At 36.1% G+C, this 27445-nt stretch overlaps 3 protein-coding genes across 5 annotated transcripts; all 3 read right to left on the bottom strand.

The window, feature by feature from the left end:
• Positions 1–1642: 1642 nt before the first annotated feature.
• Positions 1643–27445, bottom strand: LOC135071859 (lanC-like protein 2). 3 transcript variants are annotated; one of them, XM_063965696.1, is made up of 9 exons: positions 27352–27445; positions 21970–22128; positions 21466–21648; positions 21230–21387; positions 18801–18939; positions 5785–5925; positions 3287–3472; positions 3055–3201; positions 1643–2230 (listed from the first exon to the last, which is right to left on the bottom strand). In XM_063965696.1, the coding sequence occupies exons 1-9, from the start codon at positions 27370–27372 to the stop codon at positions 2048–2050; spliced, it is 1317 nt and encodes a 438-aa protein (XP_063821766.1). In that variant the 5' UTR covers positions 27373–27445; the 3' UTR covers positions 1643–2047. The 3 variants fall into 3 exon arrangements, with proteins under 3 accessions (XP_063821766.1, XP_063821767.1, XP_063821768.1); XM_063965697.1 differs by lacking the exon at positions 27352–27445 and having other exon boundaries at positions 21944–22122; XM_063965698.1 differs by lacking the exons at positions 21970–22128; positions 27352–27445 and adding an exon at positions 21813–21888.
• LOC135071836 (uncharacterized) lies at positions 13981–15069 on the bottom strand. Its single transcript, XM_063965669.1, has 2 exons — positions 14164–15069; positions 13981–14069 (listed from the first exon to the last, which is right to left on the bottom strand). The coding sequence occupies exons 1-2, from the start codon at positions 14935–14937 to the stop codon at positions 14058–14060; spliced, it is 786 nt and encodes a 261-aa protein (XP_063821739.1). The 5' UTR covers positions 14938–15069; the 3' UTR covers positions 13981–14057.
• LOC135072253 (THAP domain-containing protein 5-like) lies at positions 24528–27308 on the bottom strand. Its single transcript, XM_063966191.1, has 6 exons — positions 26789–27308; positions 26310–26554; positions 26039–26092; positions 25476–25628; positions 24918–25004; positions 24528–24800 (listed from the first exon to the last, which is right to left on the bottom strand). The coding sequence occupies exons 1-6, from the start codon at positions 26887–26889 to the stop codon at positions 24595–24597; spliced, it is 846 nt and encodes a 281-aa protein (XP_063822261.1). The 5' UTR covers positions 26890–27308; the 3' UTR covers positions 24528–24594.

Genomic DNA, 27445 nt, shown 5'->3' with positions numbered 1-27445 from the left:
GACCTTTGCCGTGATTGTAGCTAGAGAGATCGGTCGGGTATTAGCATGGTCTATCATATAAGGTAGGTATTAAAGTGCTACAGTTCTGGGGACGTTTTGTCCCATTGTTCTTTAAGCTTTGTTTTTAAATGAGAAGGTTTTTTATTAGTTTACGAAAAGACGTTTTTTTATTCATTTCTTGTATGTTGACTATTGTGTAAGTCTAAGTAAGAGTAGCTTGGCATATTTTTCAATCAAAATCCTCATTGGTGTAAATATATATTTTTTCTGATTCTGAATAATATTAGGAACGTAAAAAATTTTTAACTAATGTCCGTATTGTTCCAAATTCAATAAATTCATTAAATTATTGAATACATTTACTTTTATTTCCAACCCATTCTTTAATAGGTACGTGCTTAGCTAGGAAAATAACATAGATAAAATTGGTGTTTAGCTGAACAATTATATCTAAATTTTAGTTTTCAAGTTATTTTAATTTAATGTATTACTATAAAATTATATTTCGTCATCACCATTAACATAAGATCATTACCATTTTAATAAAATCATTACCATTGGGAAAACGTCATTACCATTTTGTGAAAAAATATTTGGACGTTTGTTACTTCTAAAATAACGATTGAATCTAAGGGCCTCACACTGATCTAAAAAGCTCATTGCTTAACCTTTCAGTTTAAGCTAGTTTGCACGCATTCCTGTAAAGTTTTTCAAAAAACGTAAAATAGGTAAATCTCGCGGAATCAAATCGGCGGATCCACCCGTTTTTAGTAAATAAACATGAGTCACGAAGCTTGCTGCGTAGTTAATTGCAAAAACAATGGCAGAAACATCTTGCACATGTTGAGCTAAAACTAATTGTTTTCCTTTCAATGTTGTTTGTGGTTGGAAAATGATGTCGTGTGTGATTGGTCGGAATCCAGTTTTTATGATTAATTTGGCCATGTTTAACTGAAAATACATAAAAGGATGGATTATTGAGAGCACAAGCACTCATAAATAATCGTCTGCTATTTACATGAAATGCGTTATTCGATGAAATTTGCTTATTTCTTTACTTACTTCTCATGACGACAGCCATGAAAAATCCGTAATGTACTAAGCGAAATCTATTGATTGTGCCATTTTAGACGAAAAATAAAAAAGGCTTACCTTATCTAGATTTAGAATATTTATTGGAATAAATGTCAATTTATTCCAGTGTCGCGCTCGCACACTCACTGCGGGCGCCCGTCGCACAGTCGCGACAGCAATATAATTACGCGCGAGCGATAAGGATGGGTAGCTTGGGGTCATTGGACAAAATTCTACGTGCTCACGGACCAGGCTTTAGTCATAAACAGTTTATCAACAAATGTTGCCTAATGAATGCTTTACAGTATAACTTTATAAACCACTAGCTTTCCGCTCGCGGCTTCGCCCGCGTGGACTCCGAAAAACCCAAATATTTTACGGAACCCTATTTTTTTCCAAAATAAAATGTAGCCTATGTTACTCGTGGATAATGTAGCTTTCGAATGGTGATATAATTTTTAAAAACGGTCCAGTAGTTTTTGAGCCCATTCATTACAACCAAACAAACAAAGTTTTCCTCTTTAAAATATTAGTGTAGATGAACCATAGAAGAAAAATAGTCAAGCAGTTTCTTTAATTCGTATATTTTTAATAATTAATAAGTAAATATCATGAAATAGTTAAAAAATACAATATAATTTCAAATTCAAGAAATAATAATAAATTATGTAGGTACTTTCAAAGAATGTACCTTTCTACGGCAATGCATAGCATTTATCTATTTATGTCTGATAAGTCGGATAAGTGTATCCGAAGTAAAGAGAGTGCTGAGTTACGTTTACATACTGTTTAATGTCGTCGCTTTGTGCAGTCGACGATCAAATACGCCTGGGTACAGCTTATTTTGTATGGAGAGAGATCATAATGCCTTTCTACCGCACCATCAACTAAACGCTGACAACTGACATTAGTTGTTTACCTATACAATACATATAAGGCGTAATTATGGGTAACGTCGTATCGTCATGCGTTATTACAAGCATAGGCCAGGAAATTTTGATTCCATATTGCTTGACATATCCTCAGCCAGATATAGGCGTCCAACTAGACCTTCAAACAAAGATGCTGGTCTGTCAGGGTGGTGTAGCTCTGTGCCGGGACGCTCTAATGCACACCATTCCATAAAACAACAGGCGCGATAGAGGTGATTTGGTTTCTAAAAAAAACAAAATATATCTTTAGTAGGAACGTTTTAAATACTTTTTTTCGAGCAAGTCACGTATAATATCATACGGACGGAGGGCCCGTGCTAAAGCGTGACAAAGACAAAAGCAGACAAACTACACTCGCGAGCAAAAGTATGGAATCACTTACATGAAATTGTTTCCACACGATTATGTGTACTAACTAATTTGTTGGTAACTTTAAATTTATACCAAATTCATTTAAATCACACCGGTATTTAAAAAGATATCCCGGCTGATGTGAAGAAGTGATGAAAAAGACATGTATCAACTGTTTGATACGTCGCGAGTTGCGGCCTATTTACCCCCAATAAAAGCACGTGTTTTCGGATTTTTGCTTTCACATGTTGATCCATACACATATCCGCTCTTTTGACACGTTAATCCGAAAACACGTGCTTTTATTGGAGGTAAATATTATAGGCCGCGTAAATAGGCTCGCGATGTATCAAACAGTTGATACTGTCTTTTTCCTTACTTCTTCACACCAGCCGGGATATCTTTTTAAATACCGATGTGATTTAAATGAATTTGGTATCAAATTAAAGTTTAAAGTTTAATCTTTAAAATGGTGCCCCTTTTTTATTACTAACAAATTAGTACACAAGATCGCGTGGAAACAATTTCATGCAAGTGATTCCATACTTTTGCTCGCGAGTGTATTACCTATCTATACTATATCAATTTGATACATCAGTATATCTTTCATAAAGCATAAACTAGCATACGTTAGTCAGGTTACAGGTGACATCAATGTTGTTAATTAAATCTCAAAAAATGAGAATTTAATACTTGCCTTAGTTGCTTGGTATAATTGTAAAAATGCATAGGCATTTCCACTGACGCCGTGGCACATACTATAACCTTTAGTACATAATCCTCTCTGCCATATAACATCTCCACATTGTAAGGCAATTTTTAGGTATTTATCTTCTTCGAAAATCTATAAATCAAATACAGCCAAACAGTAACCAGATTAACTACTGGGGATTACTCATTAACTGGGCAATATTTTTTAATAAAATTACCTGATGTGCTAAAATACACAGAGGCACAAATCCCGGCGCTCCATGACACCATTGCACGAGCCTGTCTTTAGAGCTGCTCCCCAAAGACGACGGGAAATTGCCACTGGGGTAGCGCTGATTCATCAACCAATCCAAGGTTGGTTTGACGAAGCTTCGAATATCTATTATATTGATATAAGCACGTGCCTAAAACACAACATTAGAAGCATCAATAATTTGAATTTTGAAATAAAAACGAGAATTGCGAAACCACGATATAGTCCAGTCATTTGGTACAAAATAATGGCTTTGCCATGACAGGAGAGTTTTCCGGAAGTAATGAAAATTGGTTATTTTTCTCTTGTTTTAGTTTCTCTAAAGCATATTTTATCATAATTAATCCGAAAGGAAATATTAAAAAAAAAAAACTGCTACTAGGTAGCATTTTTCCAATATGGCGGCGCGAGCAGCAACCATACGAGGTCGCAAAGTTGAAATTCGTAAAGAGCACATCGAAATCTATTTATATAAGGTGTTATCTTTTGTACTGATCATACTTTACCAACGCATCTAATAAAATCATACAAATACAACCCAAGTGTTTTTAAAAAAAAATTCAGGCTAGTTTTTGTTTTTACTTTTCCTAACAAAAAAAAGATATTATTTTTACAACCATCCTGTCTTCACTCACTGCCTCTCTCTCTTTCTTTACTCATTTCATTCATACGAGTACGAACAATGGCCGCGCGCATTCATTCAACGTTCACACACATAAAGGTTAGATTACACTAAACCTACGTTACCAAAAATTATCACTCGTGAGTATGTACGATGTTACGTCATGTTAATAGGTACTACGCGCTGGGAGAAACAAAATCTAGCTACATAAGTAGGTAAATAAGTGTATTTTCATTAGTGTAATAGCGGGGGACTTTTCCAACGAACCGAGGCGAATCATCCGCGTTAAACTAGAAATTTAAAAAAGGATAGAAATTGGAATTCAATATCTACGGTTTCGTAATGCCTACGCAATTTATTTAGAGACGTAATAAAAAATTGATAGGTACATACCTATTACTACTTCGCTTCGCTTCAGTGGAAATGCACCCTAATATTGAATATGAATAGGTGTTGTAAATAAAACTCACTGATCAATTTTCCTGGTTTTAATTCCTAAATTATGATTTGCCATCACACTTTAGATTCATTGATTTTACTTATTCACACATTTACCTATTTTGAATGTTGTTATTTAAAGTTCCTAGGTTATTATTACACTAATCACAATACATTTTGAACGTCAAGCCTTTGTTGAATGTTCACGTAAACACTGTCTTGCACTGTCTAATCTAGCCACGATCGAATTGAGGTAATGCTTTCGGGCTGCACACTTGCTTGCTGTTCACTAGACACCACGTCGGATGTTGTATTCACAATTCGCGCACTAACTTTTTTACGGAAAAAGTCCCTTTCGCGTAAACAAGCACTCATCTGTCCAAATCACACTGTAGGTATGTACCTAGGTAGACTTCCGCAATAACCATCGATAGAACTAGGTCGCGGTCGTGGCCCTTTGGCAACAACTCCTTGATAAGGCATTCCGTATTTTTACGCAAAAGCCGCCGTCTGCGGCGCTCGCATCTGGGTACCGCCAGCACTGTGCCGGTGATTGAAATTGAAATCCAGAACTTCGTCCTCGAAGCGCACGGAATCTCGTCAAGTCAGGATACGGCTGCGCTCCCTGAAGCGCTGCGCGGCTCCAAACAAGCAATGAAGGTTTTCGACTCGTCAATGTTTCTCGTCGGCCAGTTAGTGTGCCCGAAACATAATTTCACCTGCGTTTTGTTATTGATCAAGCGCGGCATTGTAATAAATCACACATACACTGCAATACGTTTGGGCGCATTGGACGGACTGGGACGATTATTTATGTTGTTGCGCTCCCGCATGCCGATCGGCGGCTCGGCGCGGGCTGTGGGCGCGGAGCGACTGGCATGGCAGCGAGCGATATCAATATGGCCGACTCACGCGGCGCGGCACGTGGCAGGTCGTTGCCCTCGGCCGGCTACTACGATAGTGCGTACAAACGAATACTCACCGCGCTCAAAGGATGATTTATTTTTTATTTTTTTCGAAACATTCTTTGTCGTTTTACTCGAAAACTAGCCTGAATTTTTTTTTAAAAACACTTGGGTTGTATTTGTATGATTTTATTAGATGCGTTGGTAAAGTATGATCAGTACAAAAAATAACACCTTATATACCAATTTTCATTATTCCCGGAAAACATTCCAGGTAAAACTACCAAATGACTGGACTAATAGCCGAACGGTGAATTGGTCGGACTGGCCGACTCGTGATCCGGAAAAACGCGGGTTCGATCCCCACCGCCGCTCGACTATTGTGGTGAGCTCACTCACAGCATATTTAGCTCAGTACGAGGGACTAACGGGACTATAAATAATTGGTGTAATAACAAATTACTCATAATCTTTTAAAAAAAATGATATAGCACCCACCTGTAGCAGCATATACAAAATTCCAGCCATACCATGTGCTGCGCCAAAGTATATTTTCTCATGCCACTGCCATAAAAGAGGACTCTCAGACTTCATTTGTGTAGAAAATTGTTTTCCTGATTTGAAAATACTTTGAATAACCTACAATAAAATTAAATACAAAATGAAAATAAAAGTCATTCTCTACCTCAAAGTAAGAACTTAAACATAAGTTAAAATTTAATGCGAACTTGCTACCAAAAAGACGTTTAACAGCGTGCAGCGCAAAGGGTAGATGTTACACGTTACACACAGTAAAAGGCGCGCGCGCGCACCGGTGACTGTCTCCGCGCCGTGGCAGTATTATCCGTTATATACTGGGTGTCCCGTAATGTAACGTCAAGCCGGAACTGGGTGTTGAGGCAAGTTGTGCTGGTTATCAGAAAAATATAAAAAAAAATCTATGTGGCATTTTGTCAAAATAATAGGCATTTAAAAAAAAAACAAAAAATTCTACTCCCGGTGACGGTCTTTTTACTTGTGTTGCCACAAATCTTCACTTTTTCCAATTTTTTTTTTGTTTTGTAACCCTGAATAATGCTTCTCTAAATTGTTATCATAATTACAAAACCAGCTGCTTTAACTTGGATGAAAAAAACACATTATTCCCAAAAAAAAATATCAAAATAAAAATTTCGCCTAGTTTAAACTGACTGTACTGAAAAAAAATTGTACTACGCGAGTGTGGCAAGTGACGTCATAATTTGGCGCATTTAGTAAGGATTCTTGCTGTAATTGTCGACAATTTTTGTTTATTGGAAATAATCCCGTTTTTAACTTTATCTACCTTGGTTAAAAATATTATTCTAATGTGCCCAAATTTCATGTTTCTGGCTTAAGTGAGGTGGAGAAGCCATTTTAATAGGTATGAGCGGGACGGAGAGGGCTATCTTACCAAGCATGGGATGTTATGGATATCCGTAACCGTAACTAGAGATGTGCCGCTGAGAAAGTTCTCGTTCCCGGCAATATTCCCAGTGAGAATATTCTCGAGAACCGAGAACGCTCCCGGGAATATTCTCAGTGTTCTCGACAGAATACTAAATGTATTATGTGTTTTAATTTAAATTTTGTTGTTTATATGTGATATTATTTGTAATGTTTCGATGTTTTATTAACTGGGCGTTAAGACTAGTCGTTATAAACAAGGCATAAAACGTGTGAGTGAGATATTGCAGTCTTGCTCACTCTTTTCGTGGCGAACGCGTGCCGCGGCTTTAGGACTCGGCTACGGTATTTGAACATCAGTGTGCCTCTGAGTTTTAAGGCCCTTGCCACCCTGGCGGATTGCAAGCGGATTCAAAGTGGATTTAAAGCGGATTCAAAGTGGATTTAAAGCGGAGAGGCGACGCGACGGAGAAGCCGCGTGAAAATATCGTGAAGCTTCCCGAAGGCTGCCCAGCCGAGCTGGATTCGATGATTGACCTTTTTTTCGAAATTGGACCTACCTAACTGGACTGTTTGCCCCAGGTATACATTATATTCAACAACTTCGAGTACAGAGTCTCCAACTTTTAGAGGAGTGGGTGCAACACGGTTTTTAGACATGATTTTTAAATCTTGTCCATGTTCATTTTGAGACCCACTTGTTGAGAGACTCTATTGAGACCATCGAGCATTGTGCCTAGATCTTCCACGATCTCAGCCATGACTACGATATCGTCTGCTGTCTGGGTTATGTACTCGCCGTTGATATGTATGCTGAATCCGCTCCAGCCCAGAAGCTTGAAAACATCGTCCAGGGCGGTAGTGATGACGTCTCCCTGTCTCACCCCTCGCTGCAACTGGATAGGTTTCGGGTCCTGATCTTAAAACGGACTGTCACTGTGGCGTGTTTGTACAAGCCTTTCAACACTTTAATGTATCAATAGTCAATTTGGCACAGTCGAAGAAACTGAAGCACTGCCCATGTCTCAATCGAATCGAAGGCTTTCTCATAGTTCACAAACGCAAAGTGGCTGATTATACTCCTTGATCTTCCGTATAATCTGCGGTAGCGTATTTATTATGGTATGTGGTACTAAAGCCTTTTCGAAAACCGGCTTATTCGGGGGGCTGAAAGTCGTCGAGCCTGCTAGCGTGACTATCGAAAACTGCTTGTAGACATGGCTCAGAAGCGAAATGGGTCTATAATTCTTCAACAAGGTTTAGGGCTTTTAGTACCGGCGTTCCGCCTGCTTTCAGAAGCTCAGACGTGATTACGGTGCCTTGTTGTTTTTCAGCTGTTTGAGAACCATTCTAATCTCGTGCAGACTAATGTACGGGATATATTCGTTAAGTGTCGGATCAATCTAGCTAGCACGTATTTTCTATAAAAATGTGTCAAATGATCCGTCAGACAGGCTATCCACAACTTATCCAGAAGTGGCGAAACAGGCCCTTACTAAGCGATTGTGAAATATGCCCTTAATGTCAAATAAGAATAGTTTAAAAAACTAAAAACACGCTTTTAATTACTAACAACACTAAAAAGTCAAAAATCATCAGGACCTTGGACATCATCTAGCATTAAAGTGCTCGAAAAGACAAATCCAACGAACCCAAACTCGATGAGTTTCCGCCGTTTCTTTTAGGAGTTCCTATGGCTACCTCCTGACTCCATCATTAGGACCCTGGACATTATCTAGCACTTAAAGATCTCGAAAAGACATCCAATCAACCCAAACTTGATGTGATTCTGCCGTTTCGTTTAGGACTTCTTTTGGCCACCTTCCAGTTCCATCAGACCAGCTGGTACCACAATATTGTATTGTCATTTCTAATCTACATATAATTGCCAAGTTTCATAATGATACAAGACTTAGAAGTGCGTGTAATTCAGATTCTAAGATTCCATTACATAGTTAGTTACATACACGACGACCTAATAAGAGCGTGTTAAAAACGAAAAAATTGACAGTTACATTATTTAATTACGTGTAAAAAGAAATGTCTGTCATCTTTCATATCATTAAAACGACATTTCACGACGAAAAAAATAAAATATAATAAAGTTGCAGTTGCCAAGAATATTGCCGAGAAAGTTCCCGAGAATATTCTCGGGAACACTGAGAATATAGCCTTTCACTGCAAATAGAGTGTATTGTTTAATATACACTTATCTGTTGACTTAATTTAATACTATTTTACTTAAGAAAGTTTGTTTATTTCCATTTTATAAACATGATTCTCAACCTTTCTCACTTAGGAGAACGCTCCCGGGAACGCTCCCGAGAATATTCTCAGCTGAGAGAGCGTTCTCGGGAACGGCACATCAATAACCGTAACCGAAACTATCGGATATCCGAAATAAAAAAATATCCATAACCGTAACCGAAACTGATTCAAAAGTTACGGATAGTTCGGTATCGGATAAAGGCGGAGTCTAAGGGTACAATTCCAAACTGCAAAACTCTATGAAATCTGCAGTATACACGCCGCAGCTGCAATGCCGCGCTGCCGATTTCATAGTTTTGCAGTTTGCGGTTGCAGTTTGCGGTCTGCGGCCCGTCTTGGAATTGTACCTTAAATCTTAATATTTGTTACCAACTTGTCTGGCATTCGCTGGCACCATCTAATATGCCAGCCTGTTTTACCTTTATCATACATAGGTGTCGTCTTAGTTGGTACATAAAGTAGCTATGTGGGTCACGCTCACGCAGCATCTTGCTATTTGTATTATACCTACATTTTTGAAATTCTAATAATTCCGTAACCTGAACTTTCGGATAATCTGAAATGATTTCATATCCGTGACCGTAACCGAAACCGGTATAATATTATTCTAATATCCGTAACCGTATCTTATGGATACGGTTACCGAAACTTCATATCCTTATTATCCCTGTTACCAAGTACAAGTGCAGGCAGAGCAGGTAGTAAAGGCGCGCGCGCACGGGTGACTTTTGTCACAGTATGTTAACTACTAATTACTGTCGTGACAAAAGTTTCTGTGACTGACTGTACGGTAGTCAGTCACAGAAACTTGAATTTTGGGCACATTAGAATAATAATTTTTAACCAAGGTAGATAAAGTTAAAAACGGGACTTGTGATAAGAGGCAGTAGATAAATAAAATACTGAATGAATTACTGACACTGCATGTTTATTAACCAGCTCCCTCAAGATGCCAAAAAAACATGGCCGTCTTTCTTCAGTACCATAGACAATGAACACAATCATAGACTATTAAAGAAATCCAAAGATGATACAACATCTCCCCTTTTTAGAAACAGAAATGCTAAGATAAACTTAATACATTAACACAAGTATTACGGCTAATGACAATAAATTATGCAGCTAATTTTAAGTTAATATAAGTACACAACTAATACTTCCGTTTTGTTACAGTATACATTTATGTTAAACAGCAACATACATAACACTAACACAAAATAATACTTTCATGTTTTGTTACAATAAACTTAGGTTAAACAGCAACATTAACCACTATTTTTAAGTTTCATAACATAGCTATTACATTCTATGTACTTAAATAATTGTATTGCCTAGTTACTTGGTTTCAGCCCTACGTAAATAAATACTTGGGTTCAGTGATTTGTTACACTGCTGAAACCAAGTTTAGGTAGAGGTTTACATCAATTATTTCTATTTTAGTTAAGTTACCCTAGTAACACATATAGTCATTTAGATAAGCAGGACGCTTTACAGATCTTTTAAGTCTGGTATTATTTTGTTCAAATCCAGTTTCCTCCGAGCTACTAACATTAGAATTAGAAGGATTAACTTCAATGGATTCTGCAGAATCAACAATCTGATCCTCAACAGGATTTGTAATATCAGCAGAACCCTTACAATGCTCCTCATCTAAAATTACATTTTTATTTGTGACATACCCTCCTACCGTTGGTGAAATAGTTTCAGTAGGTGCCAACTTCAAATGCCATCTATTTCTTCTAAATTTCCCTCTTTCAGTATTAATTATATATGATCTAGGTTCCTTACATTTTGATGCAACTGTTCCATATATTTTCAAATCAGTAACCCACACTCTATCATTAGTATTCAGTTCTGGCAGATCCCTTGCTCTATGTCTCTTATTGTAATAACACCCATTTCTATGTTTCTTTTCCAACATCTTTTGTTTGAATTCTTGACCTAAGACTACTGGGTTATCAAGTTTACTAGATATAATAGGAAGGTTATCTCTAAGTTTTCGGTTAAACATTAATTCTGCTGGACTATAACCTATCTCAGAAGGGGTGTTTCGATAGATTAGTAAAGCTAGATAAATATCCTTACAATGATATTATAGAACTATAGATATGTTACGTTCATAGAAATTACGATTTTAATCCGTGCCGAGCTATTCCAAATTGCACACATTGACAAATGTAACTGATAAGTGAAACAAAAGATACGAAATAGCACGCAAATGAAAGAGATAGCTATAGTTTTAACGATTCTGCACTAACTAATCTATGTCCGCAGCGCACGCATCCTTATCGCTCTAACGTCAAAACAATATCGCTTTCTCTTTCTTAACTTGAACATGGCGCATGGCGTCCTGATTGTTTGCATAAATAATTGAAAATATAAATACTAAATAATTTTGCATAATCACATGTGGTAAGAGATCCCTTGTATTTTGTTTACTTTAGAGTCATAATTGGTACACTTTCGAAACACACACGATGACATTTTTTATTTATTTTGGTAAGAACACAGGAACTTACGGTGTGGTACGCACGCGATTGCGCACGACGCAGGCCACACGAAGACTAAACACAAGACGTCCCAATTGGGACGTATTTGAGTATTCACAGCGCGAGCGCTTATAACATATCTGCTTTTGTTTTTATATAATATCATTGTATCCTTATTTTTTGTTAGAAGAGACTTTGCAATCTTTACTCCGGATTCGGCTAGACCGTTACTTTGTGCATAGTAGGGACTACTAGTTATAGACTGAAACCCATACTCTTTGGCAAAATTATTAAACTTTGTTCTAAATTGTGTACCACAATCTGACCTTACTACCTCTGGAATTCCATACCTAGAAAACATTTCTTTGCATTTAACTATTACACAGTCTTCAGTCAAATCATGTAGTTTAAATATTTCCAGATATCTAGAGTAATAGTCAACTGCAACTAAATACCAATGGTTTGAAAATTTAAATAAGTCAATTCCTATTTTCTGCCAGGGTCTATCTGGTGGTGGGTCTAGTACCATGGTCTCTTTATAATTTTGTGATGTTTCTATACAGTTTGAACAAGTCTTAACTTTTTCCTCAATTTGTTTTGATAGACCTAACCACCAAACGGACTGTTTTGCACGCTCCCTACACCTTGTAATTCCTAAATGTCCTTCATGAATTCTATCTAAGATTTCTTGTTGCATGTTGTCAGGTATTACAATTCTTGAATTAAACAAAAGAAATTCCCCTTCCACTGAGAAGTTGCCCCGATACTGATAATATGGTTTCAAATTACCTAACAGATGTTTTGCAGGCCACCCATGAACTGTAAAGTCTATAATTTGAGTGCATATGTTACAGTTTTTCTGACTGGATTTTATTTTGTATAGAATGTTCTCTGACACAGTTTCACTGACAAGTGAATTGATATTGAATTGTAACTCCTTTTCCTTATCTGAACTAAGATAAATTGGCAGTGGCTGTCTGGACAGGGCATCTGCTACTACCAATTCTTTCCCAGGGATATACTTTACTTCATAGTCAAAACGAGTCAACCTTAATCTAAATCTTAAGAGTCGCGGACTAAGGTCATCAAATGGTTTTGTTTGCAATATTTGCAGCCGAGGTTTGTGGTCAGTTTCTAGTATAATAGGAATACCTAATATATAATCTCTAAATTTCTCAGCTGACCATGTCAGAGCCAAGCATTCCTTTTCTATTTGTGCATAATGCTTTTCGGTTTCTGTTAATGTTCTACTAGCATACATCACTACTGATCTTTGGCCTTTTTTATCTTCTTGTAATAAAACTGCTCCTAGCCCAAAAGAACTACTATCTGCTGAAATAATTATTTTCATTTCCGGATCAAAATGTGCTAGAGTGGGTGACCTTAGTAAATTGTCCTTTATAGTTTGGAATGCTTGTCTCTGAAGGTAACCCCAAATAAATAGCCGGTCTTCTTTTAAAAGCTCATGTAATGGTGCAAGGATTTGAGACTTATTTTGAATGTACCTTCCTACAAAATTAACCATGCCTAAAAATTGTAGTAATTCTTTTTTATTAGACGGATTTTTAAATTCACTAATGGCTTTGATTCGGTCTGGATCTACTTTTATTCCTTCTTTGTTAACAATGTGTCCCAAATAACTTACCTCCTTTACCCCAAACACACATTTACTTTTATTAATTGTTATCCCTTCATTATGCAATCTTTTTAAAACTTCTCTAAGTACCTGATCATGGGATTCCTTAGTAGGTTCAAAAATCAGAATGTCATCGACATGTATTGCTACGTTTAGGTCTTTCAGCAGATTTGAGAACTTCATACTGAAATATTCAGGTGCGCAATTAAGTCCAAATGGTAAACGGTTGTATATATACCTACCAAAAGGTGTAATAATGGTTGTCAGCTTTTTAGACTCCTCATCCAGACGAATTTGATGAAATCCTGAAGTAGCGTCGATTTTAGAGAAATAATTAGCACCTTTCAGTCTACTTAATGTATTTTGTACCTTAGGAATTGGATAAACTGGCCTCAAAATATTTTTGTTTACTTGTGTATAGTCACCGCAAATTCTCACTTTATCATTCTTAAGCACTACCACAATTGGTGACACAAAATCAGTAGGTTCCTCAATTGGACTAATAATACCTAATCTTTGCAATCTATCCAGTTCTTCCTTAACTTTGGGCAAAAGAGGTATTGATACACTGCGAGGTGTTGCCTGGACATATGACTTAGGATTATTAATTAATTTTATGTGAAACTCATCTTTGAAAACCCCTAACTCATCAAAGATTTTTGGGAATTCTTTTTCTACTAAAACATTTGAATGTGTGTCACTGATCTGACTTGAATTTGAGATAGCACAAACTTTTAGAATATTCATACTATCAATTGATGGCCTGCCTAATATTGCTGTACTAAGATCTTTGATTACATAGACTTTACCTTCATATATCCTGTCCTTATATTGTAATTTCAGTTGCACCGTTCCCAGTACATTCAATTTGGTCCCATCTGGCCCTTTTACACTATCACCTGATTTCACCAACGGTAGTTTGGCCTTCACTGCAACATTTTCTGGTATAGCACTTATATCTGCTCCTGTATCAATTAAAAAAAATATTTTATCCACAAATTTGTCTGAATTAAATATACAAACATTTAACGTATACTTCCCACCTTGTATCATACACACCTCATACTCGTTTGAATCCTCTTTTATAATTTTAACTGCTTTAGACCGACACAATTTAGCAAAGTGTCCCACACGTTTACAATTGTGGCAAGTTGCTTTTTCCGCGGGACATTTTTCTCTTGGATGTCGCTCCTTCCCACAAAACCAGCAGTTTCCTGTCTTTTTTCTTTTTTCAATTTTCATGAGTTCTGTCACTTCACCCCTCATTTTCTTAGTTTCTTCCTGCTGTATTTCAGATTGTCTTCCCATTTGTATGGCTTCTTCTAATGTAAGATCTGGTTTGAGTAGCATCCTGTCGCTTAGACTTTTATCTGCAATACCAACGACAATTCTATCTCTGATAAGATCAGTCTTCAGAACGCCGTATTCACAGTGCTCGGCAAGTCGGTGTATTTCAGTGACAAATTCGTCAACCCTTTCGCCTTGTAGTTGCACCCTGGCGTTGAATTTGAATCTTTCATAGATTACATTTCGTTTGGGAGCGAAAAAATCATCAAATTTTTTCAATAGCTTAAGGTAGCACATGGCGTCCTCCCCAAACTGCAATATTACGTCTTCTGCCCTTTCTCCCATGCAATAAATGAGGCAATTTATCTTTTCTTCGTCGACGTTGTTGTTTTGACCTGTTAAACTCATGTACCTCATAAATCTGGTTTTATACTTCGGCCATTCTTCCGGCACAAAACTGAAAATTCCGGGTGGCGTCACCTTGGCTTGGTGGCCTCTTCCACCCTGCTCTGCCTCCTTCATGTCTGATTTATGTTTTTTCTCCATTTATTACTTTTACCGCTGCCACCATGTGATAAGAGGCAGTAGATAAATAAAATACTGAATGAATTACTGACACTGCATGTTTATTAACCAGCTCCCTCAAGATGCCAAAAAAACATGGCCGTCTTTCTTCAGTACCATAGACAATGAACACAATCATAGACTATTAAAGAAATCCAAAGATGATACAACAGGACTTTTTCCAAAAAAACAAAAATTGTCGACAATTACAGCAAGAATTTACCAAGTGATAAACCATTTTGGAATCCTTACTAAATGCGCCAAATTATGACGTCACTTGCCACACTCGCGTAGTACTTTTTTTTTTTCAGTACAGTTAGTTTAAACTAGGCAAAATTTTTATTTTGAAATTTTTTTTGGGATTAATGTATTTTTTTAGCACATAGCTCGTAGAGACGATGGCCGTTGGGGCAGGAAAGTTCTCGAGTGGCGACCACGGGCTGGAAGACGTAGCGTGGGCAGGCCTCCTACTAGGTGGACCGACGATCTGGTAAAGGTCGCGGGAAGAGCCTGGATGCGGGCAGCGCAGGACCGTTCATTGTGGAAAACCTTGGGGGAGGCCTTTGTCCAGCAGTGGACGTCATTTGGCTGAAAAGAAGAAGAAGAAGAAGAAGTATTTTTTTCATCCAAGCTGGAGCAGCTGGTTTTGTAATTTTGATAAAAATTTAGAGAAGCATTATTCAGGGTTACATAACAAAAAAAAATTTGGAAAAAGTGAAGATTTGTGGCAACACGAGTAAAAGGACCGTCACCTGGAGTAGATTTTTTAGATTTTTTTTTAAATGCCTATTATTTTGAAAATATGCCACATAGATTTTTTTTTATATTTTTCTGATAACCAGCACAACTTGCCTCAACACCCAGTTCCGGCTTGAGGTTACATTACGGGACACCCTGTATATTATCTGGTTCTTTTACACTTTTAAGAAGAGAAAAAGCGAGACATATTGTCGTGGTGACAAAAGTCAACAGTGCGCGCGCGCCGTTATAAAATTTTTCTGAAATTAAAATCTACTATACTATCTACTATAATATCAATACTAATACACTTCTGGACACATCTATTGGCCCACCTTGTATTTTCAGTTTCGTTTGGTCCTAGCTAAAATTTTATATTAGGTCGAGCAAAAAGTTTTTATGCAGTTTTGAACCTGGCACATTCACAATTTCATTCAATAGTCTTTTTTTATTTCGAACACAGAATTTAAAGAAACAAAAGACATTTGGAGCCTGTTTGTCGATATCAAACAATCGAATACTAAGAAAACTTGGTTTTACCTATTGGTTTACTTGGATTTAATTCTTGAAAAAGTGATTAATTATCTTTGGTTTTGCAACAAACATTACTTATTCTTAACATTAAGGTGAGGTTCTATCAATAATCTATGGATACTTCACCTGAAGTCGCCGCCTAAGCTGTGGCACTTATTCAGGCCGGACACAGCCAAAGAAACGTGAGTGCTCAACTTAATTTAAGTCGATCTGTGGTCCGAAATGTTTATCGGAGGTACCTAGAGACTGGCGGCTTTGTTCGTCGCCAAGGAAGGCCACGATCTCGGGTCACAACTGACAGGCAGGATCGATTCATCGTGACGACCAGCTTGAGAAATCGTCACCTTACCTCCATTGAGATACAAAACCAACTTCGCGACTTCCACGGAGTATCTGTGAGCGCTCGAACTGTTCGGAGAAGGTTAAAAGAACGCGATATGGTACCACACAAGCCAGCTAATGGCCCCAAACTAACGCGAGCCCACCGAACAGCGCGCCTTCATTTCGCACGCAGTCATTTAAATTGGACACAGCAAGATTGGAGCCGTGTGTGTACTCTTTTCTGATGAATCTAAAATTGTGTTACATGGCAATGATGGAAGGAAGAAGGTCTACCGACGTAAGGGAGAGCGTTTCGCACAATGCTGCTTTGAAGAGAGGGTTGCTTATGGCGGTGGCTTATGGACTCTGGGGCGGTATATCCGCGAGCGGCAAAACTCAACTTGAGGTTGTTACGGGACCACGGCTGCCAACATTAAATGCTGAAAGGTACATTCGTGAGTGCTTAGAACCTCACGTGATACCATACGCGGACTATGTGGGCCCAAATTTCCTTTTTATGCATGATAATGCAAGAGCCCATGCGGCCGGCATCGTCAGGGAATATCTTCGGGATGTGAACATCACAGTTATAGTCTGGCCAGCCAGAAGCCCAGACATGAACCCCATTGAGCACATGTGGGACGAGCTAAAAAGACGTGTTAGGGCTCGTCAGCCAGTTGCCCAGACGATGCAGGAGTTGAAAACTGCCATAGAAGAGGAATGGGAGATGATCCCTCAAAATTTCATAGAGCGGTTGATAAACTCCTAACTAATCGTATGAGAGCTGTGGTAGATAGATGCCTATGGAGGCAACACGCGTTATTAAATTAAACCTTTATTTGATAAAACATGTTTTTTATTCAAAAATCAATTGCCTTTAACAAGGCGCATATCCGACTTGTTAGGTGTAGCTCCATGTCGTATGGTATTCTGAATTCAAATTTAAAACAATACGATCGAAAAAGATGGTAAAATGTATCAGGTTTAAAACTGCATCAACAGTTTTTGTTCAATCTAGCAATCATATTTCGGTAGGGGCCATCGAAACCTAAACTCTAAGGGTTCTTACACACGAACGGCATTTTGCTGTCGACGCATGTAACTGCAGTTGACGTCAGAAGGCGACGGCTAGCTGTCGACATGCCGCCGCCGTGCTGTCGACGCGTTCGCGGCTCCCGCTGACAGGTGGCGAGCGACAGCTAGCCGCCTCCGCCATTTTGAAGGTCAACTGTCGGTAGTCCAGGAGCTTACACGCATACCTAATGAGTTCCGAACAAATTGATTCGGAATTGCTAAAAAATTTGTGCTGTCAAAAACAATGAAATAATAATGGAACTCGAATTTAGAAGGCTACCATAATAAAACATTACAAAATAGAGCATGGGCTTCAGTGTGTGTAGTTTCGTTCTCTATTTAATAACATTTCTTAAACCGACAATGACCGGTTCTTTCTCTTTCGTCGACGACGACGGAGTAAAAGCAACAACAGTGTTTCTTCAATGAAATCCATTTTCAACTGGCTCCTGTACAAAGACGTACGCCGACACGGTCGTCGCAGCAAGCTGTCGACACGTCGACGGCAGACGTCGACGTATCGACAGCTTGCTGCGGGCACGTCGACAGCTAGCTGCCGACAAGTGACGGCGACTGCGGTCGCTTTTGCTGTCGTCAATGTGCTGCTCGTGTGTAAGAGCTCTAAGATGGGCCAATAGATGTGTCCAGAAGTGTATTATAAATGCAAAAGTAACTCTGCCTGTCTGTCTTGCTTTCACGCCTAAACCACTGAACCGATGTTGATGAAATTTAGCATAGAGATAGTTTGAGTCTAGGGAAAGGACAGGATAGTTTTATCCCGGTTTTTTAAAATCGACGTGCGCGATAAAGTTTTTCTGTGACAGACAAAATTCCACGCGGGCGTAGCCGCGGGCGGAAAGCTAAAGTATTTACCACCGAGATTATTTCATAAAAATAGAAGTTAAAAATTCATTAAAAAATTGTATGAATATGAAATATTTTTTGTTTGTTATAGGAAATTTCTTTGTAGGTACCTATTATGAAACATACCAGGAAACATTAAGCACTCTAACAAAATAATAGCATTATGTTGTAAGTAATCAATCAATAAGTAATTTAATTTATGTTTTGTCAATTAAAACTTAAAAATTACTTTGATTAATATTCGAGTAATCATCAGCCCAACACTGGATAGGTTCCAACAAAATGTAGTCTCATCAATCAGTTATTGTAAATACCTGTTCAATGTGACTTGAAGGAATTGTGTCTTTTCCATTAATATATTTATTGACAAAGAGCAAGGCATAGAGATAGCCCGCTTTTCCATACAGAAGTTCATCAGGAGAATCATTTATGAGTGATATGAGCGACATTAATCTGAAAACACACAAAAATATAATTTCATGAGTACCTATAGAATAAGGTAGATAGGTACCTACATCCACAAAAAAGACTTAGGGGAGAGGGGGGCAGCTTTGAACAATTTTCATACTTTATTAAATAACTTCCAAACTTGAACGATTTCATTAATTTTTTCTTCCTAGATAGAGGTCATGGTTATCACACAACAAAATAATGATGTTCTTCTTAATTATTCATGAACGCTTATTAAGATATTTAGATTTTTGCACAGACCTGTAAACGTTCAAAACTGCCCCGTAGTCGGGGCAGCCTTGAACACGCCTGGGGCAGTTTTGAATTAGTATTTTTTTTCAATGAAATAAAACTGAATATTTATGAATGTGTATTTTTAAAATAATTAATAAACAAAATTTTAAATGATCAGTGTCATTTGGGATCAATTTAACATGTTTATTTTATTTTACATCACTCTGTACAAAGTAACACAAAACTTAGGGATATTATTAAAAAAAACTAAATATAAGATATATCAATTAACTAAATAATAATAAACTTTCTGTTTAATGACACATCAAAGACAAAACTGCATAATTTAAAAAATATCAATCAACTACTAAAACTAGGTTTTGCCCGGACTTCACCCAGCTTGAAATTTTATCTGTCACAGTAAAGCAATCTGCTTATTTTTTATCTAAAAACCTTCTACGAAGTATTAGAAAACTTAAGGTTTCATAATACCACTTAAAAAAGAAAATTTATAAAGTTCAAAGGTGCCCCAACCATTTCGTTCAAAGCTGCCCCATGGGTATATTTCCAGAAAAAAACATAAATTTAATAACGGAACATACTTTTATATCGCAATTTCTTATCAAATCTTCATTGAAACTATTTAAACTTCCATATAGTAAACAAACCACTCACTATTTTATAAAACTACGTCCACAAAAACCTTAGAACCAAAATAAAAAAGTGCAAAATTGGCAGTCAAAAACAAAAAACCACTTTTGCCGGTTAACCTACAGTTAGATATTAAAAATTAGATGTGACGGCTATGCGCATCAGTGCTGGCAATATAAATTATGATTTATACCATTGTAGCCTAAACCAGTGATTTTTAAATTCATTTGTTCTAAGCTGCCCCTGTCCAAAGCTGCCCCCCTCTCCCCTATAATAAAAATAAAATTAATAGACACTATTGTACAATGTATATGAATGTTATTTTGTAATACAGATTTTATTAATATTTAAAATAACATAAATATTATTCTGAATTAAGTCATTACTACTCATTTGAGGAACAGTTTGTTCTTTTAGCGATTTAATCTGGGGGCACCCCCACCAAGTCGAGCAAAAAAGCGGCACGGCCGTACCATCCTTTTCTCGAAGCAATTCAGGCCATTTTCGACCGCCTGTAACTTCGTTGTGGATAAAACTAGAAGGCTGAATTTTCATTAGCTATGCAGGCATTGTAAAGACACGGTATATTTCAAATTTCATTCAATTTGAACCAGTAGTTTAAGAATTATAACGGGTCAAAGTTACTTAATTTTGTCACTCACTGACTGACTGACTGACTGACTGACTGACTCACCGATCATCAAAATTCTAAGGCACTTCTAGCAGACCTAGAAGCTTCAAATTTGGAATATAAGTAGTGTTTGGTGTATGAATCAAGGAAAAACTAAAATATTTGGGGGCACGGTAGTGCAACCGCCAAGTCGAGTAAAATTTTTCAATTTCGGTCCAGTTTTATAAATATTTAACTACTTACCTAAATAAGTTTGTAATATCATATAAAATTAAACATAAAGGCACACGGTAGTGTCCCCGCCAAGTCGAGTAACATTTTTCAATTTCGGTCCAGTTTTAAAATTTCATAAGTCAGAGAGAGGACTTTAAGAAAATTCGTTGCTGGTTAGATATACATACAATAAGTAGAAGGTACCGAAAAGGAAAAAAGTAGAACTGTTTACAAAATACAAAAAGAAATGAGATACCATCAAAAACAATACTATTACGTTAACGTTTTACATAAATTATTGACTTGGCCATCGCACTAAATAATTGTTTTCATGCGATGGCCAAGTCAATGTATTTATGTAAAACGTTAAAGATTTCCTGGCCTGGACTTGGTATTACATGGATCTCACAACTTTTTACCGTAGAACAACTGAGTTGCGAGACTTTGTTTTTTTGACAAGTATTGTTTTTGATGGGATTCAATTTGCCTGTCCATGCCATGATCACTCATCTCAGGTTCTCCCTTAATTTCTATTCACATTTAGCAATGTAATAATACATTTACCTATTTGCAATAGTTTTGTAATCTGGCAAGCATTCTGGGCGCTTGGTACCCATTTTATATGATATAACAGTTGCTAATGCCAGAGGTCCAGCATCTCCACATAAAAAGCTAATTCGGCGTCCTTTAAGAGTGTCTATGTTGATATAATCTAGGGATGTCTATAAAAAAGTAAGTTGGTATTAATGTTTTACATAATTTACAATTTTTACATTTCATTTCAAAAAAACAGTTGCAACCTTTAACACATCCAAATTTACTTCACTTTTTACCCACGCACTAGTAAAATAATATAAAGCCAAACCAGCAGATCCTGTATACACTGTTCCATCATAAAATATATCTTTTTCCATTTGAGTGAGCAATATGTGCATTTTAGCTGCTTTGAAGTTTTGTAATTTTAGCTGGAATTTTTCAGATACCTGCAAATATACAGGATTATTAAAGAAATCTATGATAAAAATTAAACCATGCTGCTTTATTTTTTTATTAGGACAACCAACCAGACAAACACGCATACATGGAATTACTATAGCTAAAAGTGCTTCTAATTTTTAAGATTTGATTGCGGGATAGTGTTACGTACATTTTAAAATGACAAGCAGGTATTTTTTTTTATTATTAGTTACTATACTGTACTATTTATCTATAAAATAAATATACAAACAACTACAAAATAATTAGATAACTAAAAAAGTAGCTTGATGATACTGATACCCGAAGAAAAATTAATTTTAACCTACCCCGTCTCTGGATTCATTGAGGATATTACTAGCGATTTCAGATTTGTAATCTTCATAATTATTTTCAAAAGATCCTTTCGAAGTCATGTTTTTGTTTGTTTCAAGTAAAATAGAGCTATTTGTTTTGGTTGGTTTTGATTTTATGTTTATAGTTCCAAACAAAGAGCATAAAAGAGTAAGAGACGGCACTCCATAGATATTTTTTGAGCTCACGCACACATATGCATTTTAGAGAACGACCCGCAAATCTTTACCAACCGCACAAACTACAGGCGGAGCTACCAACATAATGCCTTATTTTCTGACAGTATTAGTGACGTTCGTAATAACTTATCGATTATCGATACTTTGCTAGGGTTGTAATTGCATATCGATATCTAGTATAGGAACCTTCAATATTTTAATGATTACTATTTTTATTTTATACTATGTGTAAGTAAAACGAAGTTTTGTAACGTAAATTATTTATTTCGAAATAAAATAGGTATATTACAATAAGTATTGAACATGACATAGCAGTTGTAGGCATGAGGAATTATTGAAAATTATAACAAAGTACAGAAATGATAATTTTGTAAACTTTTATTTTCACAACTTTTTCTAAGAAAAAATAGGATTTTTATTTATAAACATCTTTAATTTTCTTATCAGCTGATCGAACCTCAGCCTCAAGATTACTTTTCAATGCTTTGTTGCTGTGCTTTTTTACTTTTGTCAGCAAAATTGTTTTCACTTTTTATGAAGCTGTCATTAATGATTTTACAACTTTTTCTTAGAAAAAGGTAACTTAATATTTTAAACATCTTATCATAAATTTCTTTATTATGTTGTTGACATTTAAACCAACTAAAATTACAATTTGTACTCAACATTAAGAAAATGAATTTTCCAACATTTTCCATATATATCTGGTCGGCAATATGGTCATGATAAAATTGTTTAGCTTCATTTACGGTGGTACATAATTGAATTGTTGGATAAACGAGACTTTTTTTATCATGCCACCATTCGCGAAGAGATATATATGCATACAAATCATTGTCAACAGGAGTTTTCACGCTCAAACACTCTTCACAAATTAAACAAGAACTGTTCTGTAATAGTTTGGCAGCTAAATACCCGCTTACATATACTACTGGTTGGTTTTCAAGGCTACACAAATTTTCAATGGGCTGTTCTAAGTTTTCAGGGTCCGGGATAGACAACACAGGATAAAATTCAGTGTCTGTGGAATCTTGAACATTAATTTTTATTTCTGTTGTTTTTAAATTAGTTTTTAAAATGTCTTTATATTCCAGCATATGTTTATTGTTGTCTGCTTCACAATTAGCACTTCTGCTATGAGGCACTTTCAGCCCAGTAACCATGCTTGTTTTAAGCGCTGCAGTAAAGTGCGTGATAGTGGGATTTCTATTGGTTACACTGTGTTGCCTAATGATTCCAAATAAGTTTTCCAGAGAGTCTTGGTTAAACTGTCTAAGGTTCATATATTTAAACCCTTCATTCTTTAACTTTTCCCAAATATCGTTTAAGGATTTGATAGATATTTGATATCCCTTTACGCATTTAACATTTTTTAGTATCGTGTTTTCTGCTGTTATAAATTTTATGGTTTTTAACTTATCAGTATAAAAGGTCCAAGACTCAATGTGATTACTTGATGTGGAAACATTTTCCCGGATCCCTTTCTTTACGTCATTTAAAGATGATGGACCATTTGTACAATCAAATAGTTTATCTAACTGTTCAATCACAAATGCTGTATCATTGCAATCAGAAACTTCTTTCCATGCCATCATTTTTAAAATAGCTGCCACGGTATTACTCAGAGCATGCGCAGCATACTTCACCCTCATCTTAGTTTTGAATGTTGGATTTACAATGGTACTATTCAGTTTTTTAAAATTTAAAAAATTTCTGTTGTGTTCTTCTGCAACTACCAAATGCCTCCATTGTGCAATTTTTCCATCGAAAGACATATTTCCACTTTTAAAGAAATTGTTTCGTAATGATTTGAACAAGTGAGGGATGTCATAGATTATAAAAATTTTGTCATTATTTACAGAGAAAAAGTTGCTATCTATGCCTTGTCCACAGTTTCTTTTTAACATGTTAAGAGCTCCTATATTTGTAGATCCCTGATCACAAACTGTTGTTAGAACCATAAATCCGATTTCTTTTAATTTTTTGATGATGTCCGATATAATTTTTGCCAGTTTTGCTGTTGATATTGTGCCTTCCACAAAATAGTGCGCAATATATTGTTTGTATTTATGTTTAGCACCCTGTATCATAAACACTAACGCATGGTCTGCAATTTTCTTTTCTCGTCCCATGTTCTCGCCCTCACCATAATCCACGTAGCCATCCACTTTATCAGCAATTTCGTTATAAATTATCCGTTTCTTTAACGCCATCTCGTCAAATATTAACGAGCAATATTTATTTTCCTTTGGCATACTTGATGCTTTTGCCTCTAACATATCATTTATATTTTTATTTATACCAGGCTCCATTGGTATATTTTTTAAAATCCTTTGGAGCGTTTTAGTGCTTGGTAGCGTAAACAGCTTTTGCATATAGCGGTATGCTTTAGGGGACCGTTTAAATATAGCCAAAGCATAATTATATTTTGTTGGCTAAAGTCCACCTTTTTCCTTGTGACTTTTTTTTGTTATTCTGCACTACATCCTTTACTAACGATGTCAGCACTTCCGAATCTAACTTGTCTAAATTCACTCTTGACTTCGCTATATTTCTTATTGTTTTTTTTGCATTTTGTAACTGTCGCCAAAGCCTCTTCTCTTTAATTGTAAATGTTGATGAAGTGTCTGTAATAAAAACATTTCCATTAGTAAAAAAAACAACATTAAAGCAAATTGAATTGAATATTGGTTAATTAATCAGCAATTTTACTTAGTTTTTTAAATTAGGATGTTTTATCTTACCTTTCATTTCAATGTTTTTCTTAGGTCTTTTATAACTGTGGACTAATATTTCTGCCTGTGCATCTTGATGGCAAATGTTTTTATCATCTGAAATATTATAAATATGCAAATTAGTTTAAAATTTATTTTGTTGTTTTATGAAACATATTATTTCCAAATCAATCAATCATTATCAAGTTTTAAAAAAATGCAAAGACAGGATAATGATAGCTCTTCTCATAAAATATGAAGCGTGGGCCCACCTTCAATAACAATGACATAATATTAAATTAAAGGCATTTAGAGGTTTTAATGTTCTGCATTCTGGATGCGGTCTGCGGGTATGTCAAGACAATCTGTAAGTGGTCGTGATAAGGCAATCAGTCACGTGTGCTTTGCGTTCTTTGTTCGTATCCGCACGGTCAAATAGCATTAATATAAAATGTACAGAAACCTAGAATGTTGTACATATAAGTTCATTTTGACCTGACTGCAGACTGCAGAACGCATCCAGGGTGGCATTCTTTAGTTTGAGGGAAGGCATATTTTAGAAGGTAAATAATTAGTTTGTACACTTACCATGAGTAATGGGTTTATAGGTCATATGTTCTGGTGCATTGGAAGTAGAAGGAAGAGGTTCAAAAGTTGTTTTCGCAGAAATACCAGAATCTGGTATATCCACAGCTCCCAAACATGTTGAATTTAGTTGTTTGGTTGTAGTTGTAAGGGGAACTGAAAGCAGATAATGAAATGTGAATTGGGTAATAAAATGTCATGTTCTTACCCAACTTTAGGGTACAATCAGTCTAGTACATGTCTTGCTCACATTAAAAATTACTAGCTTATAAATATTATTAAACTAGCTGACCTGGCTAATTAATGTAGATTGCCTAAAATTTTTCAAATTGGTCCGGTACTTTTTTTGAAGAATTTGTATTACACAAATTACTAAAGTCCCTCTAACTCAACACCACATTCTAAGCTAAATTGTGTTACGAGTGGGTTTACTACAATATTCAAGCTGTGGGGTTCTAACCCGCACTTTAGGCTATCTTGGCTTCGAGTTACGGAGCCGATCAAATACAAACAAACAATTAAATATTTCCTTTTTATATTATTAGTATAATTTTAGATAAACATACCTCGTTCAACTGGATTTGACTTCTTTGGAATGCAATATGAATGATCATAAAGAACTGTAACAAAGTATAGATATAATTAATAATTGAAATTATATATTATTTATTGATAAGCATACAACACATGTTTGTGGTTACAAAGAAAGAACCTTGTTAAATTGCATTCGGTTGGTTTGTTTTGGAAACCAAAGAAAATTAATTAAGACATCTAAATAATTCAGAAAAATTGATAGTAAATTAAATTTAAAAAAAATAATTGAAGTCATCATCATACCTGTCTTGAGGTTTTCTTTATTGGAGTCTTTTACATGAAGAGGAAACTCTGTCAAAACTTCATCTGGCAAGATGGGATTGCTCAATTCCAGTGTTGGAATAGCTGAGTTCTTCAGCCGAGTTCCTTTGGCATTGAAGGATTCAGGAGTGAAGTGCCCACCACAAACAAACTTCAGTTGGTGTAACTTTTCAATAGGTACATATGCTAAGTCTTCTATGCCAGCATTTTTAACCCACATTCGACAACTGAAATAAGAAATACCTATTAGAAAAGAAAAAGAATAACAAACTGAAATTTATTCATCAACTAATTTCTTTTAGTATTGTTATGCAATTCATTTACAGAGTACGAAACAAAATACTGAAATTAAAAATTGGTTATGGTTATTTACTGTATGATTAAAAATATTAATCCCAGCCTTTAAGTTTACACAATCAGTAAAATTATCTTGTAATAAATGAGTGTTATTAGAAACTTACCGGTCAGAATCCAGAGGAAACCTACTCAAAAGTAAGGGTGATCCACCACGACTTCGCCTCTTATTACAAATAACGCACTTCTTGTTGTTTCTACTCTCCATTATCAGTAGAAGCCTAAAATGAAATAGGTATTAATTAAACAAAGCCTATAATTTCTCTCCAACCAGTGTCAATGCCCTGGTTCATGCATTTACCAGTTTTGAAAGTACATTTACATTTTCATCACATAGGGTTGTTTTTAATGAATAATAGATTTGTAATAGATCTAATATTTCAAGTAAGTAGATAACATACCCATTAAACAGAAAAGTAAATAAGAGTTTAAACTTCTGTAGAAGTTGAAACACAGCTTATTTAAAAGAGTCTCTATCTCACAAAAAACATAACACTGAACAGCAAACTTTATCACGCCCGATACGGAGGAACTTAATCAACTCAACGTAAACGACAGAAAAGTTTATTTACAGTAATATTGCACCAAATCTGAGAAAATAACTTCACACGAATCAATTCGCCGGTTAAAAACTCAAACTCAATTGAAGTAATATTACTATAGTTCCAAAATACTGAACTGTCCTATGCATGACATTGACAGTGGGGCGCCACCGTCAATACCGGATCGCTGGTTCTGATTTTTGCCATGTTGGAAACCATACA

The sequence above is a fragment of the Ostrinia nubilalis genome, chromosome 5 (assembly GCF_963855985.1).
Source record: "Ostrinia nubilalis chromosome 5, ilOstNubi1.1, whole genome shotgun sequence".
Lineage (NCBI taxonomy): Eukaryota > Metazoa > Arthropoda > Insecta > Lepidoptera > Crambidae > Ostrinia > Ostrinia nubilalis.
The sequence above is the reverse complement of the archived record's forward strand: the minus strand, read 5'-3'. Positions and strand labels throughout refer to the sequence as shown.

Bases quoted from the DNA above. Each gene is read 5' to 3' on its own strand.
- LOC135071859 (XM_063965696.1), bottom strand. From the start codon at position 27,372: ATGCATAGGACAGTTCAGTAT. The intron at 22,129-27,351 runs TTTGGAACTATA...TTATGCTCTTTG, and splicing joins TGCATAGGACAGTTCAGTAT to TTTGGAACTATAAACATAAA. The intron at 3,202-3,286 runs GTAATTTTATTA...TTTGATTTATAG, and splicing joins TGTGTATTTTAGCACATCAG to ATTTTCGAAGAAGATAAATA.
- LOC135072253 (XM_063966191.1), bottom strand. From the start codon at position 26,889: ATGGAGAGTAGAAACAACAAGAAGTGCGTTATTTGTAATAAGAGGCGA. The intron at 26,093-26,309 runs GTATGATGATGA...ACTTTGTTACAG, and splicing joins TAAAGAAAACCTCAAGACAG to TTCTTTATGATCATTCATAT. The intron at 24,801-24,917 runs GTAAGATAAAAC...TTTTTATTACAG, and splicing joins GAAAAACATTGAAATGAAAG to ACACTTCATCAACATTTACA.
- LOC135071836 (XM_063965669.1), bottom strand. From the start codon at position 14,937: ATGGAGAAAAAACATAAATCAGACATGAAGGAGGCAGAGCAGGGTGGA.